The 16,518-nt window shown below is 49.2% G+C and overlaps 1 protein-coding gene across 1 annotated transcript; it reads left to right on the top strand.

Annotated features, from left to right (window-relative positions):
• Positions 906 to 9,539, top strand: KRT84 (keratin 84). Its single transcript, XM_003355397.4, has 9 exons — positions 906 to 1,492; positions 2,686 to 2,894; positions 3,494 to 3,554; positions 4,016 to 4,111; positions 5,182 to 5,346; positions 5,465 to 5,590; positions 6,094 to 6,314; positions 7,076 to 7,107; positions 8,448 to 9,539. Exons 1-9 carry the CDS (start codon positions 941 to 943, stop codon positions 8,765 to 8,767), a joined length of 1,782 nt encoding a protein of 593 aa, XP_003355445.3. The 5' UTR covers positions 906 to 940; the 3' UTR covers positions 8,768 to 9,539.

Raw genomic sequence — 16,518 nt, 5'->3', positions numbered from 1 at the left:
GTTAGCTTTCCACACAGATATAAGGCCACATCATTGCATGTTCCAGCCTCAAATTATGCCACAAAAGTATTGACTGGTGGAAGTCCTCAAGATTAATCTCCCTCTGCCACCGTGAAGATAGAGACCATCTTTTTTATCTCTGTCCATTTGGCACCAAGTACATTACCTGGAATAGAGTGGGCACCTGGTAATTGTTGAATGAATTAATGATTGAGTGAATGAATGAATCTACTTGGAGTGTCTCAAATCAGACATGTATCTACACTAACCCAAATGAGCTTTACTAACTATTCAGTTCTTATGCAAAAAGTGAAACCAGATCATAGAGGATAGATAAAACACGGCAAATGGCTTCTGGATTGTTTAATCCATCTACAGGGATGCAATAAGCTATAGGCTCATCATTTCTTACTTGGAGCTATGCAGACCCTGCCTCCCTTCCGCACACCCCTCATCTATGTAGGGGATTGAATCTATATAGATGCCTCCCTTACAAGCCTCTCGCTGGAGCTGTTGCCATCCTAACTTTCTGGTGGTTAGCCACACTTAAAGTGGAAAGTCTATTGGATTAATGACCAAAGCAAATTAATGTCCCCATAATGGCAATTACTGAGGACTTGCAGGAAAAATAGGACCATAATGTTTATGCATTTATATGTTTTTAATGTTTATAGGTTGGATGTTATGGCCCTGATCCTGAGGAGAATAGGTGTGTCTGAGATTAGCTCATTGTGAAGTAGGTTACAGGCATGAAGAGTTTCTGCTAACTACCCAAGCTCATAAATGCTTCCAAATGGCTTTTTCTTCCTTTTTATGGGGCCAACCCTCAGATCCCCACACACATAAAAGGGGCAAGAGGGATCGACTAGCCTCAGAGGGACTCCCAGCTTCAGCTTACCCCACTCTGCAGCTCCGCTTTGCTCTCAAGCAGGAAGCCATCATGTCTTGCCGCTCCTACAGAGTTAGCTCTGGTCGCCGTGTGGGCAACTTCAGCTCTTGCTCAGCAATGACCCACCAGAACCTGAACCGCTTCCGGACCAGCTCTGTCTCCTGCAGGAGTGGGCCCAGCTTCCGGGGTCTTGGTGGCTTTGGCAGTCGGAGTGTCATCAGCTTTGGATCATGCTCACCCCGGATAGCAGCCGTGGGCCCTCGTCCCATCCGCTGTGGAGTTGGCTTTGGTGTTGGCAGTGGGATGGCCTTTGGCTATGGTGATGGGAGCGGCGCTGGTCTGGGGTTTGGGTCTGGCAGTTGTGTTGGTCTGGGATTTGGAGCTGGCAGTGGCCTTGGCTATGGTTTCGGTGGCCCTGGCTTTGGCTACCGAGTTGGAGGAATTGGAGTGCCAGCAGCCCCATCTATCACAGCAGTGACTGTTAACCAGAGCCTGTTGACCCCCCTCAACCTGGAGATTGACCCCAATGCCCAGAGGGTGAAGAGGGATGAGAAGGAGCAAATCAAGACCCTCAACAACAAATTTGCTTCCTTTATCGACAAGGTACGTGGGACAGCCCAGCCTCTGGGTCTGGGATGGTGAGAGCTAAATGCATTGGGGTGTTCTTTCCCTTAAGACCTGGTCCATGCTGGGGCATAGACCTTGACCTCAGATCCTTCAGACATCAACTAAAGACATGGCAGTATGATTTCTGGGTTGTTCTGTGGCAAAGCAAGGATGAGTTTGAGAAGCACTGTGTGGAGGAATAGACTAAAACAGTGGCAGTGTCTTCTGGAGGAGGGAGACCATCCAGCTAAATCTAAAGACATCTGGACAAACTAAGGCCTTCCACCTAGTCACTTAGAAATATCTTTCACCAGGTATTGGCTGGTCCAGATTTAAGAGGTTTTATCCTTTGAGCTCCTCATGCTCTCTTGAAGTTTTCATAGTTCCTGAGGCTGGGTAGCCATTCCAGCTTAAGGAAATGGAGAATGGAGTTGAGTCGTTTTCGTATAAAACAAAGGATTCATACCCCTCTCCCATGTGGGGTATCCAGATTCAGCAGAGTCAATTAGATGGAGGGAAAGAGCTTGGAACAACCACTGGTGGTCAGTGATCTTCAGGTTGATGTGAGGAATATAGAGGTGGAACTGACATCCCGGATGCCATGTCTCCACGGAGATGGATGCTCTGATTGTGTCTGGGTCTAGGAACTCAACCCTGTGAGCTTCAGTTTCCTCACTCTGAAATGAGGGCTGGAGCAAATGTTCTCTACATTCTCCTCCAGCTCTATCAGCCTCAGTGGATAGGGTATCTGGGGTGATGGGTGTGACCAATGATGTGAAATTTTCACTTAATGCACATCCACCTCAAATGTACTTTACTCTGCTCCTCATTCCCTGCCAGGGATGGTTGACATCCATTTTCAGATATAGGCAAACCTCAGCTCAGGCAGACTCAATCTCCAACTTCCCAGTCAACCATCCCTCACCTTCCTCAGAAGGTTGCGGGGAAAACGGTACTGAAGAGCTTGGGTTCAAAAGCTTCTGTCTGTAGCTAAGCCTGGCTGAGCACGAGGAGGGGTCATAGCCCTGCTCTGCTGGGTCCTACTGAGTTAGAGGAGGAATGCAAGTCAACAGAGGAAGGAACAATGTCACCACGTGTTAAGTCACCTCTGGCCATTTGAGCAACTAGCCGACACGGAGGTGACTCTATGGAGTGCTTCCATTGCCATGTCTTTGCCCCTGTGGATTTAGGTGCGCTTCCTGGAGCAGCAGAATAAACTTCTAGAGACCAAGTGGAGCTTCCTCCAAGAGCAGAAAGGTACCAGGAGCAACCTGGAGCCCCTCTTTGAGAACTACATCACCAACCTGCGGCACCAGCTGGATGTAGTGAGCAGCGATCGAGCCCGGTTAGAAGCTGAGAGGAACAACATGCAGGATGTCCTTGAGGGTTTCAAGAAGAAGTGAGTGGCTTCTGCACAGCACTGACCAAGGATGGGCATGGGCTGGTCCCCAAAGCAGGGGCCAAACTCAGATGAGAGCCACTGAAAGGATTAGGGTTGAATGCTGGTTTCAATCCCCAGCCTGAAGACAGGGGTGGGGCTCTGATATGTATGGGAGAAGGATTCCTTCTGTGGGTCCTGAGGAAAAGGAGAACTGGAATTGATTATGATTTGTCCCTAATCCCCCTGTGGAAATGAGTGAATCGACCCCAGAAAAAGGAGCCCTGGTTTTGAGAACAGTGCCCAGGTCCAGCCATAGTTGGGTCCCACTTCCTCTGAGGTCAGGTGCAAAGACCCTAAGGATTTTCCAGCAAAGGAGCACAGAAAAAGTTCAGATTTTCAAACCCCACATCCACTTTGAGAAAGTAAAAGTGATTTAGAGAAACTGAGGGCCACTGACTCATAAAAGGCTGTAAAGATGGGACACAGTGGATGAGAACATGCAGGTGGCAACGGGAGCCAGGCTTGATGGAGCACAGAGGTCGCAAGAGGTCATGACTGGGGAATAACTGGCTCTCAGTTCAGAGTGAGAATTTACTCTCTTATTCCTTATCATCCAGGTATGAAGAGGAGGTGGTGCTCCGGGCCAATGCTGAGAATGAGTTCGTGGCTCTGAAGAAGGTAAGAGAGAGACATAGGCCCAGGCAAACTTCTCCCCCAGCCAGGAAAATGTTCTCAAGACCCCAGGATGCTGCCCAGGCAGCCCTGTGACTACTCACACACAGCGGACACCCTAAGGCACAACAGGTTCCCTTCAAAGTTCTGACTTGGCCCCTAATTACTTAGGATTAGGTCTCATGAAAGCAGAGGTCTGAAAAGATGACTTTTTAAGAGTCTTGGATGATCCAGATTTCTTGCCTCTAAATAAGCATCAGGAAATGTCCAACATCCCTGGCGGGTTCAGGTTGTGTGAAGGAGAAGGAGAAGAGTTATTAAGCTGGATTTCCACCCAAGGACCTTCCCAGCCATCCCACCTGGCCTGGCCCTGTGCGGATCCCTGATCTTCCTACCCATCTCCTCTAGGTGAAGAGGTTAAACAGTGCACAAGTCATGAGCATTTTATCCTTCTCTCTTTGATGCAGGATGTGGATTCAGCTTTCTTAAATAAGTCTGATATGGAGGCCAACGTGGATAGCCTGACTCAGGAAATTGACTTCCTGAAAACCCTATACATGGCGGTAAGGGTTCACTCCTTCTGAGCCATCCAAGGAGATCCGTACATGGCGTGGACTCCCTGGGGGCTTTGCTGGACTAGTGTATTTTCTAACATTTGGTATCATACATCTTTCCTCGCATCAAATCTATACCCTCTACATATTGATCTACAAAGGGAGAAGGTAAGGAGAGCAGGCTTCTTCGTGCCCTGACTTAGGTCTAGAATAAGCTCCTTGGATCTATGAGCCAATTCCTTATTGGCCAATCTAAAGACTGGAGTCTGGAGTTCTCTTGTTAAGGGTTAAGGATCCTGCATTGTCACTGCCACAGCTTGGGTCGCTGCTGTGGCACGGGTTCAATCCCTGGCCCACATGCTACAGGTGTGGCCAAAAATAAATAAATAAGTAAAGACTGGGTTCTAGGAAGGTCTCTTCCTGTCTACCAATGAGAAGAATCTGAGAAACTGATTTGCTAGGAGATGGAAGAAAAATGGTTACCTGATTTGTCAAATGAACTAGCTAGCTTTTGCTTCTTTCTAAGGACGGTTTGGTCTGGTTAGAGCCAATCAGATCTGAATGTCTGGCTCTGAGCTGAAAGGCTGAAGTAAGCTCCCTCTGGGACCCTCACCTGCAGGCCAGTTCCCAGCCCTCCCCACCCCCCACCCCCAGTTCTATTAAGGACTTGGGATATAGGAATGCCTAGACTACCATATTCTAAAATATTGTTGGTTCTCAATGATCTGTGAGTGGCGCAGCCACTGTGTGGGTTATCCAAAGGAAAATTTATCCTTTAGCAGGGCTCTCTCTCCCCTCCACCAACCCCCTAGGCCCTCATGGTTTTAACAGTCCCCTAAGCAAATTAGGGTATTAAAAGGGATGTCTCTGAGTGTATAAGAAGGGTTTAAAGTCCAATGGAAAGGGTCTGGCCACATCTTTTTCTTTGCCTTTGGCTTGGATGATCTGCTCTATTGCTTTGCCCTGAACGAACAAACGATGCTCTCTCTCCTGACTTCACTTCCCTGGGACCCTGTTGGTAGAGCCTCAGCCAATGATGGGACTCTGAGCCCATTTGTCTCGCTGATCCCCCAACACAGGAAATCCAGTTGCTGCAGTCACACATCTCAGAGACATCCGTCATCGTGAAGATGGACAACAGCCGGGACCTGAATGTTGACGGGATCATCGCCGACATCAAGGCTCAGTATGAAGAGATTGCCAGGCGCAGTCGGGCTGATGCTGAGTCCTGGTACCAGACCAAGGTGGGCAGGAAGGTGCCGGGGAAGGGGTGTGGGAAGCCCTGGGGTAAGACTCATGGATGACAGTGGGCTGTGGACTTGACCCAACCTTCGAACCCTTCTCCCCCACCCCCACCCCCAGTATGAGGAGATGCGGGTGACAGCTGGCCAACACTGTGACAACCTGCGCAGCACTCGTGATGAGATCAATGAGCTGAACCGCTTGATCCAGAGGCTGAAGGCAGAGATCGAGCACGCCAAGGCTCAGGTGGGCAAAGGGAAAGACAAAAAGGTCCAGAGGGTCCCAAGCTCTGGGGAGGCAGGGCCTGAAGTTCTGGGGAGCCCGAGTCATGTGATGTGGGGGAGCCCACCAGGACCCAGAAAGAGAAATGGAGGAATTAGTCCAGGAAGACTTCCTGGAGGAGGAAAACATGGAAGGGAAAGAGAGTCTCCCATATAGAAGGAAAGACCTGGGGCTGACTGAGAGGGGCAGGTGAGGCAGAAAGAATGGCTTTATACGCTGGATCCCCTGCATCCTAGAGCAGCAGAAATCAGTAAGTGCAAAAATCAGTGAGGATGGAAACTGAAGAAAAGAATATTCCACCTCCTGGCGACCTCAAACTACAGGATGAGGAAAGCAGTCTACATGGGTTCCATCTCTGCCTTGGCACCAAGCTGTGACCCCACCCACAGGGGGGCAGTGTTTCTAGCCCCACCTGGGGATCCCCTTTGGTGGTGCCAAAGCCCACATGCAAACTGCCTTCCCTGCAGCGGGCCAAGCTGGAAGCCGCGGTGGCCCAGGCGGAGCAGCAGGGCGAGGCGGCCCTCAATGATGCCAAGAGCAAGCTGGCAGATCTAGAGGGCGCCCTTCAGCAGGCCAAGCAGGACATGGCGCGCCAGCTGCGTGAGTACCAGGAGCTGATGAATGTCAAGTTGGCCCTGGACATCGAGATCGCCACCTACAGGCGCCTGCTAGAAGGCGAGGAGATCCGGTAAGTGCTCTCAGGGCTGCAGACGTCCAGCATTTAGAAAGACTGAGCGGAGATGGGGACCAGGTGAGGAGTTGCTGACATGGGCACTCTCTAGAGGTAGCAGTACCTTTTCCGAAAACCCTAGTCAGTTGCCCATAGCAGGGGATTAGAAGATGGCTCTAACGTGCCTCTAAGTGCAAGTTTGTAGACAGTCTGAACCATAATCTCAGGGAGTTCTACTTGACTGGTTAGCGTGTTAAAAATAAATTGAAGTAAAAGAAGGGAGTTCTCGTCATGGCTCAGCAGTTACGAACACGACTAGTATCCATGAGGATGCGAGTTCGATCCCTGGCCTTGCTCAGGGGGTTAAAGGATTCAGTGTTGTTGTGAGCTATGGTGTAGGTCACAGATGTGACTCTGATCCCATGTTGCTGTGGCTGTGACGCAGGCCGGCAGTTGCCACTCCACTTTGACCCCTAGCCTGAGAATTTCCATAATGCCAAGGGTGCAGCCCTAAAAAGACAAAAGGAATAAAATAAAATAAAATAAAATAAAGTAAAATAAAATAAAATAGTAAAAGAAGACATTCGTCAAATATTTTGATTCAATAGTTTGAGGGCAGGGTCTAGGAACATGGAGTTTTTCAAAACTTCCCAGATGCTCGTGTAGCTAAGGAAGAGAATCACTGGTCCATGGGTCCCCTCAGCCAAGTAGACCCTCTGATAGTACACAGGTTTTCAGCAACACTGCTTGTCAACTGACTTGCTTCTTTTTCTCTCCAGGATCTGTGAAGGTGTTGGACCAGTAGACATATGTAAGAACCTTCAGTCTTTTCCTCTTCACACATTTCTCTCCTAGGGCCCTTCAACTTTCCTATAAACTCAAGCCCACACAGGGGTTCTGAAGCCCATGGCTGCACTGGTCATGGCAGCCAGGGCAGCAGGGACCCTCTGGCCCCTGGACAGTGAGCATCCCCTTAGCTGAAGTCTGAGCCTGCCTCCCCAGAGCTAAGCAATCACAAAGGCTGGCAGGGCCTGGTGGGCGTGAGGGTTCTGGAAGAGAGTCAGCTGTTTTGCTTTGAGTGGCCTTGTCCTTCGAGGGCAAAGACCAGGGAAAGAATAGAAAGGCCTGTGCCAGGGAGTTCCCTCCCTTCCAGATGGCAGGGGATGGGACAAGGCTGAACGCAAGTCCCCTTGCTGCTACCGCCGCTACCGCCAAAGTATCAGTTGAGCCCATAGCATGCAGAGTCTGTCCTGAGCTCTGCAGGGTAGAGACGCAGTGAAGGCAAGCCCCAGCCCCTGCTCTCAGAATTAGCTTCTTCTAGAGAGGAATCCTATCCACTGTCAACCTAACCCTCAAAGCCCCGGGGGGAGGGGGGCGGGGAACAGGTGAGGACTAGACAAGGGCATCCTCCTTTTACTCGATCAGAGAAAATGCATGACTTGCCAGGAGTCACAAAGCTAGTTAGCGGCACAGCCAGAATTCAAATCCAGATTTCTGATCCAAAAGTGCAAATATACACAGCTGTGGTGGGGAGCTGAGTGCTAAGCTGGCTGGGTCACAGAGGGCAGGAAGGACTCTGGTAAGTGGAGACAGGAGAAAGGGAGAGCTCTCCACCGATGGAGGGCTGGTCTAAGCAAGATTGAGTTGGACTAGGTGCTGGGTCATGGAGGGGCAAGGAAACGAGGGGGGGGGGGGGTTGCAGAGCAGAGCCATCAGTGGATCAGGAGGAACTGACAAGGGGCTCCGGGGGTGAGGGGCAATGTGGGGACCACTAAGGGGCATGATAGAATTGGAAGAGAAGCCCCTGGCTTGATGGAGGCTGTGCTCCAGCTGCTGCATAATCCAGCTCACTTCTTGCCCACATAACCCAACCCTAATTCGGCCCCATATAACTGACAGTCGGCTGCCAGCTCTACGCCAATAACCTGGGGAATAGGCTGAATTCTCCCACCTTTAGTCTGAATGTTTGACTTTAGGGGAGTCCCAGTCTTTGAGTCCCCGGACAAGGGAAGAGAGAAATGGGTATTGACTGTGTAGAGAGTAGGAACCACTTGGACCCAGGTCACGCCCCCTGAAGCCACCGGCCCACCCCGCCTGCCTCCCCCCAGTCGATGAGACAGCCTCTCTGATGATGGTTTTTCCCTCCCGCAGCCGTAAGCAGCTCCCGGGGCGGCGTGGTGTGCGGGCCTGATGCCCTGGTCACCAGCTCCGGCCTCTCCCGCGGCGGCGTCGCTTTCTCCGGCGGCAGCAGCATCCGGACCAGCGGCTTCTGCAGCTCCAGCGTGGGCGGGTCCCGGGTGAGCGCGGGCTGCGGAGGGGGCTCCGTGCTGGTGGGCGAGGCCTGCGCCCCCAGCGTCCCCTGCCCGCTGCCCACCGAGGGCGGCTTCAGCAGCTGCAGCGGCGGCCGCAGCAGCCGCGGTGCCAGCGTCCGCTTCGTGTCCACCACCACCTCCCACCGGACCAAGTACTGAGAGCCGAGTGCAGCCAGCCGCCGCCCCAGAGGAACCGTCTCCGTACCTCCCGCTTCTGTCCCCCGCGTGCCCTGACTCTGGCCCGAGGCCGCTCTTCCCTACTCTTCCTGCCAAGAAGCCAAGGGCTGCTCTGCCTGGCCCGTGTCCTGCGGTCTGACTTCTCCCCGATTCCCAGTTTCCTTCCTTTGGGTTACTGCTCGCCACCCAGTCCCACAGCCTCAAGAAAAGCAGATTCAATACAATTTCAAAAATCAGAGCGTTGGGGGAGAAAGGAACACTGCATCGCCAAATGAACGCGTCTGGCACCACCGCATCCCAGCTTTGGATGAACATGGAGAGTGGAGGGTGGACTTTCCACACAGCCGATGTCTTCGGCCCATTGTCCTCTGCCTCCCTCCCCTTCCTTTCTTTCCCTGGCAGGAGAAGGTTCTTTCCCTCTCTTCCTGACCCAGAAGGATCCCCCGTCTTTGCTGGCCCCAGGGATCCCTGCATCCCCAGAGATGGGTCTTCTCCGAGTGGCACATGTGCTGGCTGCCTCTCTTCCTGGGTTGGTGGTTTAACCCTGGCCTGTGAGTCCATGCGGTGGGTGGGTGCTGATGGAGAGGTGGGCCCTACCACACCCCCACACCCCTGCTGGAGGTGTGAGGGAGGCCCAGCCCTTTCCCCTGCAGGAGGGTTTGTGTCTGTAAGCTCCAGGGAGGCCTGGGCTGGGGCGGGTCCCTCTTCGTACTGCTCTTTGTGTTGATGGGATTTCAATAAACTTGCCATGCTGACATCACTAGGACTCTGGCCTCTCTTTCTCGATCATGCTGAAGATGGGGGACATGGTCGCCTAGACGCCACTAGCCCACCCCCCACCCCCCGCCAGGGACTTGCAGAGGGCAGAGGTGGTGTCTGGGACAGAGGAGGTTCCCAAGGAAAGAGGGCTCAGGCCTGTCCCTGGAGGGGCTCAGAGCTCAGCGAGGAAGAGGAGACACAGCAATAGCTATGAAAACAAGTGCCAAGCCACCTGCTTCTCGCAACGCATTGCCCTCCAGCCCCTAGGCCAACACTTCCACCAGCTCCCCAGGGTCCATGCCTCCCCAGTTCCTCTGGGATCATGCAGGGGCCTCCTAGTCTTTCTGTCCACTTTCTTGATCCTGTCCAACATATTTCTGTGTTATTGCTATAGAGATCTCTCTGACACAGAAAACGGATCATGGCTCTCCCCTGCTTACAGCCCTCCAGTGGCTCCCCCTTGCCTTCCAGAAATAGCCTAAACTTCTTAACATGGTGTATGACCCCTGAGTACACCCTTACCATCCCCTCCCCATGTACGCCACTTTCAGCCTCTCATCGTTTATTCATTCAGCAAACAGCCGCTACATGCCAGGTCTGCCGGGAAAAATAACAGTAAGTGAGATTTGGCCTTGGACCTCAAAGACTTTACAGGGCAGCCTGATAAATAGACAAGTAAACAAGCGATCTCGACTCAATATGCTCAGTGCTGAGTTAAGAGTCGAGTCAGCGCTACTGCGCACAGAGGAGAGACCCAGCTCAAACTTGGGGCATCATTAAAAGCCTCCTGGAGGATGTGATGTCCCAGCAGAGAGGTAAGGATGATGAATTAGCCATACTAAGGAGGAAGTGTCCCAAGCAGAGGCAACGGCACATGCAAAAATCAAGTGGATGGAGAGAGTGTGCCCAGTTTGGGGATGGGCCCGGAGTTGAGTCTGACGACAGGACAGAGGGTAGAAATACACTGCACTGGCTGGGCATAGCCTCATTCAGGCACATATCTCAGAGCAGTGACTGTTTGCTGCTCTGCCTGCCTCCCCGCCTTCTTAGACAGCATGAAGCACATCTTCCATCTTTCTGAAGTCCGCCTTTCCCAGACCTCAGCTAGCAACCTGAGAACCTACAGGCGCTCTCTGCTCACAGTCCAAGGCTTGCCTGACCCTGGACTCACCAACCACCTGCCTTCCTACTTTCAACGGCTTCTGACTTCCCACCCCATCTACCTCGTGCAGTCATACACAATCCTCAGGCGGCAACAACCATATGGCCCCATCTGTAGCTCTCCTCCAATAGACCCATGTCTGCCCTGTGCCAGTTATCTCTTTATTGACTCAGCTCCAAACTCACCCTTGTTGCCTACTCTGTGAAAATGGACCTGGTCCCTTTAAGGATTTTCTTTTGCCAGCTGGAACGATGTTAAGTCTTGTCAGTAGGTACTTCAACAGACATGGGAGAGACATTGCCGGAGGAGGGGACTTTCCTTCCATTGTGCTCTCTGGGCAGCTTCCCTGGCTCCAGGTTCCTGCGGTGCAGGTGGCTGCTATAGCATCAGGCTGGTGCAGTGAAAGCAGCGGCCCCTCCAGTGACAGCCTTGGGCCGTTTCATGCAGGGTGTCTTCAGCAAGACACTTCTTCATGCAAAGCTTTCCACAGCACCCCAGAGGGTGGATTTCTGGTAAGTTCTGGTAAGTGGGTTTCCAGAAAGCTCCACTGGTGTGACACCAAGTGACATTCCTGGAATCCCGTAAGCAGTGGCTGTACCTCTTGAACAAGGTCTGCATCTCGGCCATGGCTTTTCCTTGGGATCTCTAGCGCAGCCTAATGGTAGTGGCTGATCCTTACACCTGTCATTCCTATGCTCTTTAGAGGTCTCTTGATTTCTCACTAGCCAACCCCTCATGACTCCAACTCCCAATATTATCTATATTAAATTTCCCCTGTTCAAGAGACTGTGGGGCACTATGACACAGACGTTGGAGTAGTCACACAAAGTTTTAAAGCACGATTATAACTATGTTCCATGAGATAAAGATAAACATATTTGAAGTGAATGAAAGGGAGATGTTCTTAGCAGAAATTAAAAACTGAAAAAACAGAAACAGGAGTTTCTTGATGGCTCAGCAAGTTGACGATCTGGCAATGTCACTGTGGTGGCTCAGTTCACTGCTGTGGCGAAAGTTTGATCCCTGGCCTGGGAACTTCTACATGCTTCAGGCATGACCAAAAGATAAAATAAAATAATACAAAAAATTTTAAACCCAGAAACCAAAAACTACCTCTTTCAGAAGAAAAATAAAATTGGAAAAACTCTAGCCAAATTGATGGTGGGGAAAAAAGAGGATGAGAAATATCAATTTAAGAGGGAAAGAGGGGAGTTTCTGCTATGGGGCAGAGGGTTAAGGATCCAGCATTGTCGCTGCAGTGCTTGGACTGCTGCTGTGGTGTGGGTTCAATCCCTGACCCAGGAACTTCCGCATGTTGTGGTGTGGCCAAAAAAAAAAAAAAAAAAAAAGAGGGGATATCTCCACAGGCACTACAAAATCAAAAGGATAATAAAAAAAAAAATGTTATAAACAACTGAAAACCCATACATTTAGGAACTTAGATGAAATGGAGCAATTCCTTAGAGATACAAATTGTCAAAGCTCCTTCAAGAAAAAAACAGATAACCCAGACAGGGATGCTTCTGGGCATGAGTGATGTGGATTTAGAATAAGAAATACATATTTGTTTTGTGTCCCCTCCCTAGCACAGAGCTCCCTTGGAATTTCCTAAGTGATGAGTGACAATGTTGCATTTTGTGATATCAATAAAGCCCTTTTTAGACACTTAAGGATGGGGGCTGGTTGCCAAGGGACCCAACCATGTGTTTGGAGGATTGGAACTTTCAGTCTCACCACCCACCCCAACCCCAGACCTCCAGGGAGGGGAGAGGGGCTGGAGGTTGAATCAGTCAATCATGACTATGTAATGAAGCCTCCATTTAAAAAGAAAAAAAAAAAAAAAAAAAAGAAGGACTGTGTCCAGAGAGTTTCCAGGTTGGTGAATACATGGAGTTGTGGGGGAAGTTGTGCATCTGGAATGAGCATGGAAGCTCTGCCCTCTTCCCCATTTCTTGCCCTATGCTCTCTCCCATCTGGCTGTTCCCGAGTTATTTCTTTCATCATAAACTGGTCCTCGAGTAAGTAGAATGTTTCTTTGGGTCCTGTTAACTGCGCAAGCAAATACATCAAACCCAAGTTGGAGGTCTTTGAAAGTTCTAATCTAGAGCCAGGAGTCTACCTGATACCTGGGCTTGCAGCTGGCATCTAAAACGGGGTTGGGGGGGCGGTCTTGTAGGACGGAATCCTTTACCTGTAGAATCTGCTGCTGTCTCCAGGTAGGAGAGTGTTAGAAGTGAGTTGAATTGTGGGATGCCCAGCTAGGGTCCAAGAATTGCTTGTTGGTGAGGGAATCCCCCCACTGCACCCACACAACACACCACACATCAGAACTGTGGCCAGAACTCTTAGTGTGTGTCCTGGGCAACCGCAAAGGGTCCCAAACTGTAGAAAGTCCCCACACATGGTTTAATAACTATTGCTATCATCTTGAAATTCTTAATAATTTTTAAGGAGTTCCTGTTGGGGCTCAGCAGGTTACGAATCCGACTAGTATCTATAAGGATGCAGGTTTGATCCCTGGCCTTGCTCAGTGGGTTAAGGATCCAGCAATGCTGTGGCTATGGTGTAGGCTGCCAGCTGCAGCTCAGATTCAATCCCTAGCCTGGGAATTTCGGTATGCCGTGGGTGTGGCCCTAAAAAGCAAAATAATAATTATAATAATTTGTAACGGGGGCCCTGCATTTTTGCATTAAACCCATAAATAAGCCGGTCTTATCTGAATAGCTGTATTTCTACTAAAGGAATTGACCTGACTGCGTAGTTTAAAATCTTCCAACAAAGAAAACTTCAGGCCCAATGCCTTCACTGCATTCTGATAAACATTTAAGGAAAAACTCATCCCAGATTTTTTTTTTTTTTTTTTAGGAGCACACAGAGGTTCCCAGGCTGGTGTTCGAATTGGAGCCGTAGCCACCAGCCTACACCACAGCAACACTGGATCCCAGCCACATCTGCAACCTACACCACAGCTCAGGGCAATGCCGGATCTTTAACCCACTGAGCGAGGCCAGGGATCGAACCGGCAACCTCATGGTCATTAGTCGGATTCGTTAACCACTGCGCCACGACGGGAACTCCTCATTCCAGATTCCTTAAGAAAATGTAAAAGGAGGGAAAACTTCCAGTCCTCTTATGAGACCAGCATCACCGTGATACCAAAACCAGAAAAGGCATAATAAGAAAAGAAAAAATGACAAATCAATATCTGTCATGAATGTAAATGTAAAAACCATCAACAAAAATATTAGGAAACTGAAAACAGCAACAAATAAAAGGAAAACACATCAGGACAAGGAGAGTTTGTCCTAGGCACTCAAGACTGGTTCAGCTTTCAAAAATCTATTAATGTAAGTTCATGACATCAACAGACTGAAAAGAAAAAATCATATGATTATCTCAATAGATGCACAAAAGGATCCTACCAAACTCAAAATCTGTTAGTGATTTAAAAAAAAAAAAAAACTAACTAGGAATAAATGGGAACTTCCTCAACCTAAATGGTATCTACGAAATAAATAAGTACCAAAAAAAGAAAAAAAAAAAAAGCAAGACAAATATAAACACCCTAGGAGTTCCCATCATGGATCAGCGGTTAACCAATCCGACTAGGAACATGAGGTTGCGGGTTCAGTCCCTGGCCTTGCTCAGTGGGTTAACGATCCAGCGTTGCCATGAGCTGTGGTGTAGGTTGCAGACGCGGCTCGGATCCCGCGTTGCTGTGGCTCTGGCGTAGGCCGGTGGCTACAGCTCCGATCGACCCCTGGCCTGGGAACCTCCATTGCCTCGGGAGCGGCCCAAGAAATGGCACAAAAATAAATAAATAAATAAACACCCTACAGCTGGCAACATACTAATGATGAAAGACTGAATGCTTTCTGCCCTAACACTAGGAAAAGATAAAGAGGATCAGCTCACACCACTCTTGGAGTTACAGAAGCTGGCCTACCCAGTGAAATAAGGCAAGAACAAACAAAAGCCAAGTCGGTTGTAAAGAAAAAATAAGACTATTTCTATTTTCAGAAGACCTAATTTTCTATACAGAAAATCCCAAAGAAGCTTAAAAAAAAAAAAAAAAACCTACTAGAACAATAAGAGAATTTAGTAAGGTAATGGATATAAGGTCAATATATGAAAATTAATCACATTTCTCTATACTAGCAAAGAATGGTTGGAAATTAAACATTTTTAAGTATCATACACAAAAGGACCCCGAAATGAAATGCTTAGGAATAAGCCTCTAAAAAGGATCTGTGTGCCGAAAACTCCAAAACAATGATGAAAGACCTCAAGGAAGACTTAAATAAATGGAAATGTATACAATGTTTACGGATGGGAGACGCAGTGGTGTTAGGACATCTCTTCTCCCCCAAAGATAACACCAGGTTCAAACCTGTGGACTCGGATGTGGCCAGACCCCCATTCAAATCCCAGGTTCTCTACTTCACAGCTATGAGACCAAAGGGAATAGCAGGCGAGACTAATAGTCAACATGGATTGAACTGAGCAGTGTTCCAAGTGCATTTCATGTTTTAATGTAGTGATTCTTTCAACAATCTTTTGCAGCAGGCACTTTATTTCTCTTTGGACAGATGACAAAATCAAGGTCAAAGCAGAGGCACTCTGACTCCAGAACCCATGCTTGTCTCCACCATGCTTTTTTGTCTGTCACTTCATCTTAAGCCTCTTGCCTCATCTGTAAAATGGGAAAACAGTTCCTGTTTCAAAGAGTTGTGGAGATTACAGGCAGGCAGCTTCCCTAGCCTTTCTGCTCCTGCAACCTGGCAGGACCGAGCCTCTGTGGGGCTACCTGTGGGGTTTTGCTGCCCTCTGCTGGCTGCCAACTTCCTCAGCTCCCTGGAAGAGAAGGGATGTTCAATTCCCTGATAAGATATGGCAGCTCCGGGGAGCTAAGAGTCTTTTAAAAACTTTTTTTTTCCCCTCCAAAATTGTGTTTAGGATGAAATATTGCAACACTGGCTAGCAACTTTAAGAAAAGAAATCCACCCCTCACTGACCAGCCCACCATCACACAGTTTTCACCATTCTGTTTCTATTGGTCTTTGTTCCACAGATGCTCAGAAAATCACAGGCCCGAAGCAGGAAAGAGCCATGCTCTGAGCCCCATGGTTTTCAAACTAAATGTGCTCCACAGAGTTCAAGGGCCAGGCTGTGCACAGGTGGCATTTTCTGCCAAACATAATATATCCAAAGTCTCCAAGATATCCATTCATTTACATATTCAACCAGTCAACAAATATTTGATAGACTAATGTAAATCAGCTACAGTAAAAAAAAAATTTTTAGTATTTACCGGGCGCTTATATTTCCAACACTGTCCTGAGTGTTTGGGAACCATCAGTGAACAACGCAGACAAAATCCCTACTTCCATGGAGTTTATTGGGGTGAGAGGTGAACTGATGATAATCCAGAAATAGAATAAACAAGTCATCATAGACTGTGTTAGAAAGTGTTAAGTGTGGCTCAGTGGGTTACGAACCAGACTGGTATCCACGAGGATGTAGGTTCGATCCCTGGCTCAGTGGGTTAAGGAGCCGGCGTTGCCTTGAGCTGTGGTGTAGGTTGCAGATGTGGCTCGGATCCTGTGATGCTGTGGCGGTGGTGTAAAAAAAAAAAGAAAAAGTGTTAAGTGCTATGGGAAAAAAGTAGATTAGAGCAAAATAAGGTGGGTGGAGCACACTCTGGGAGGGAGAAGAGAGGTTGCCATTTTTGGAAGAAATGAGAGGGAATCCTCTTTGAGAGGCCAAATTTGAGCAAAGACCCACAGGTGGCAACAGAGTGAGCCACATGGCA

The sequence above is a fragment of the Sus scrofa genome, chromosome 5 (assembly GCF_000003025.6).
Source record: "Sus scrofa isolate TJ Tabasco breed Duroc chromosome 5, Sscrofa11.1, whole genome shotgun sequence".
Taxonomy (NCBI): Eukaryota; Metazoa; Chordata; class Mammalia; order Artiodactyla; family Suidae; genus Sus; species Sus scrofa.
This window is presented reverse-complemented; position numbering and strand designations above follow the sequence as displayed.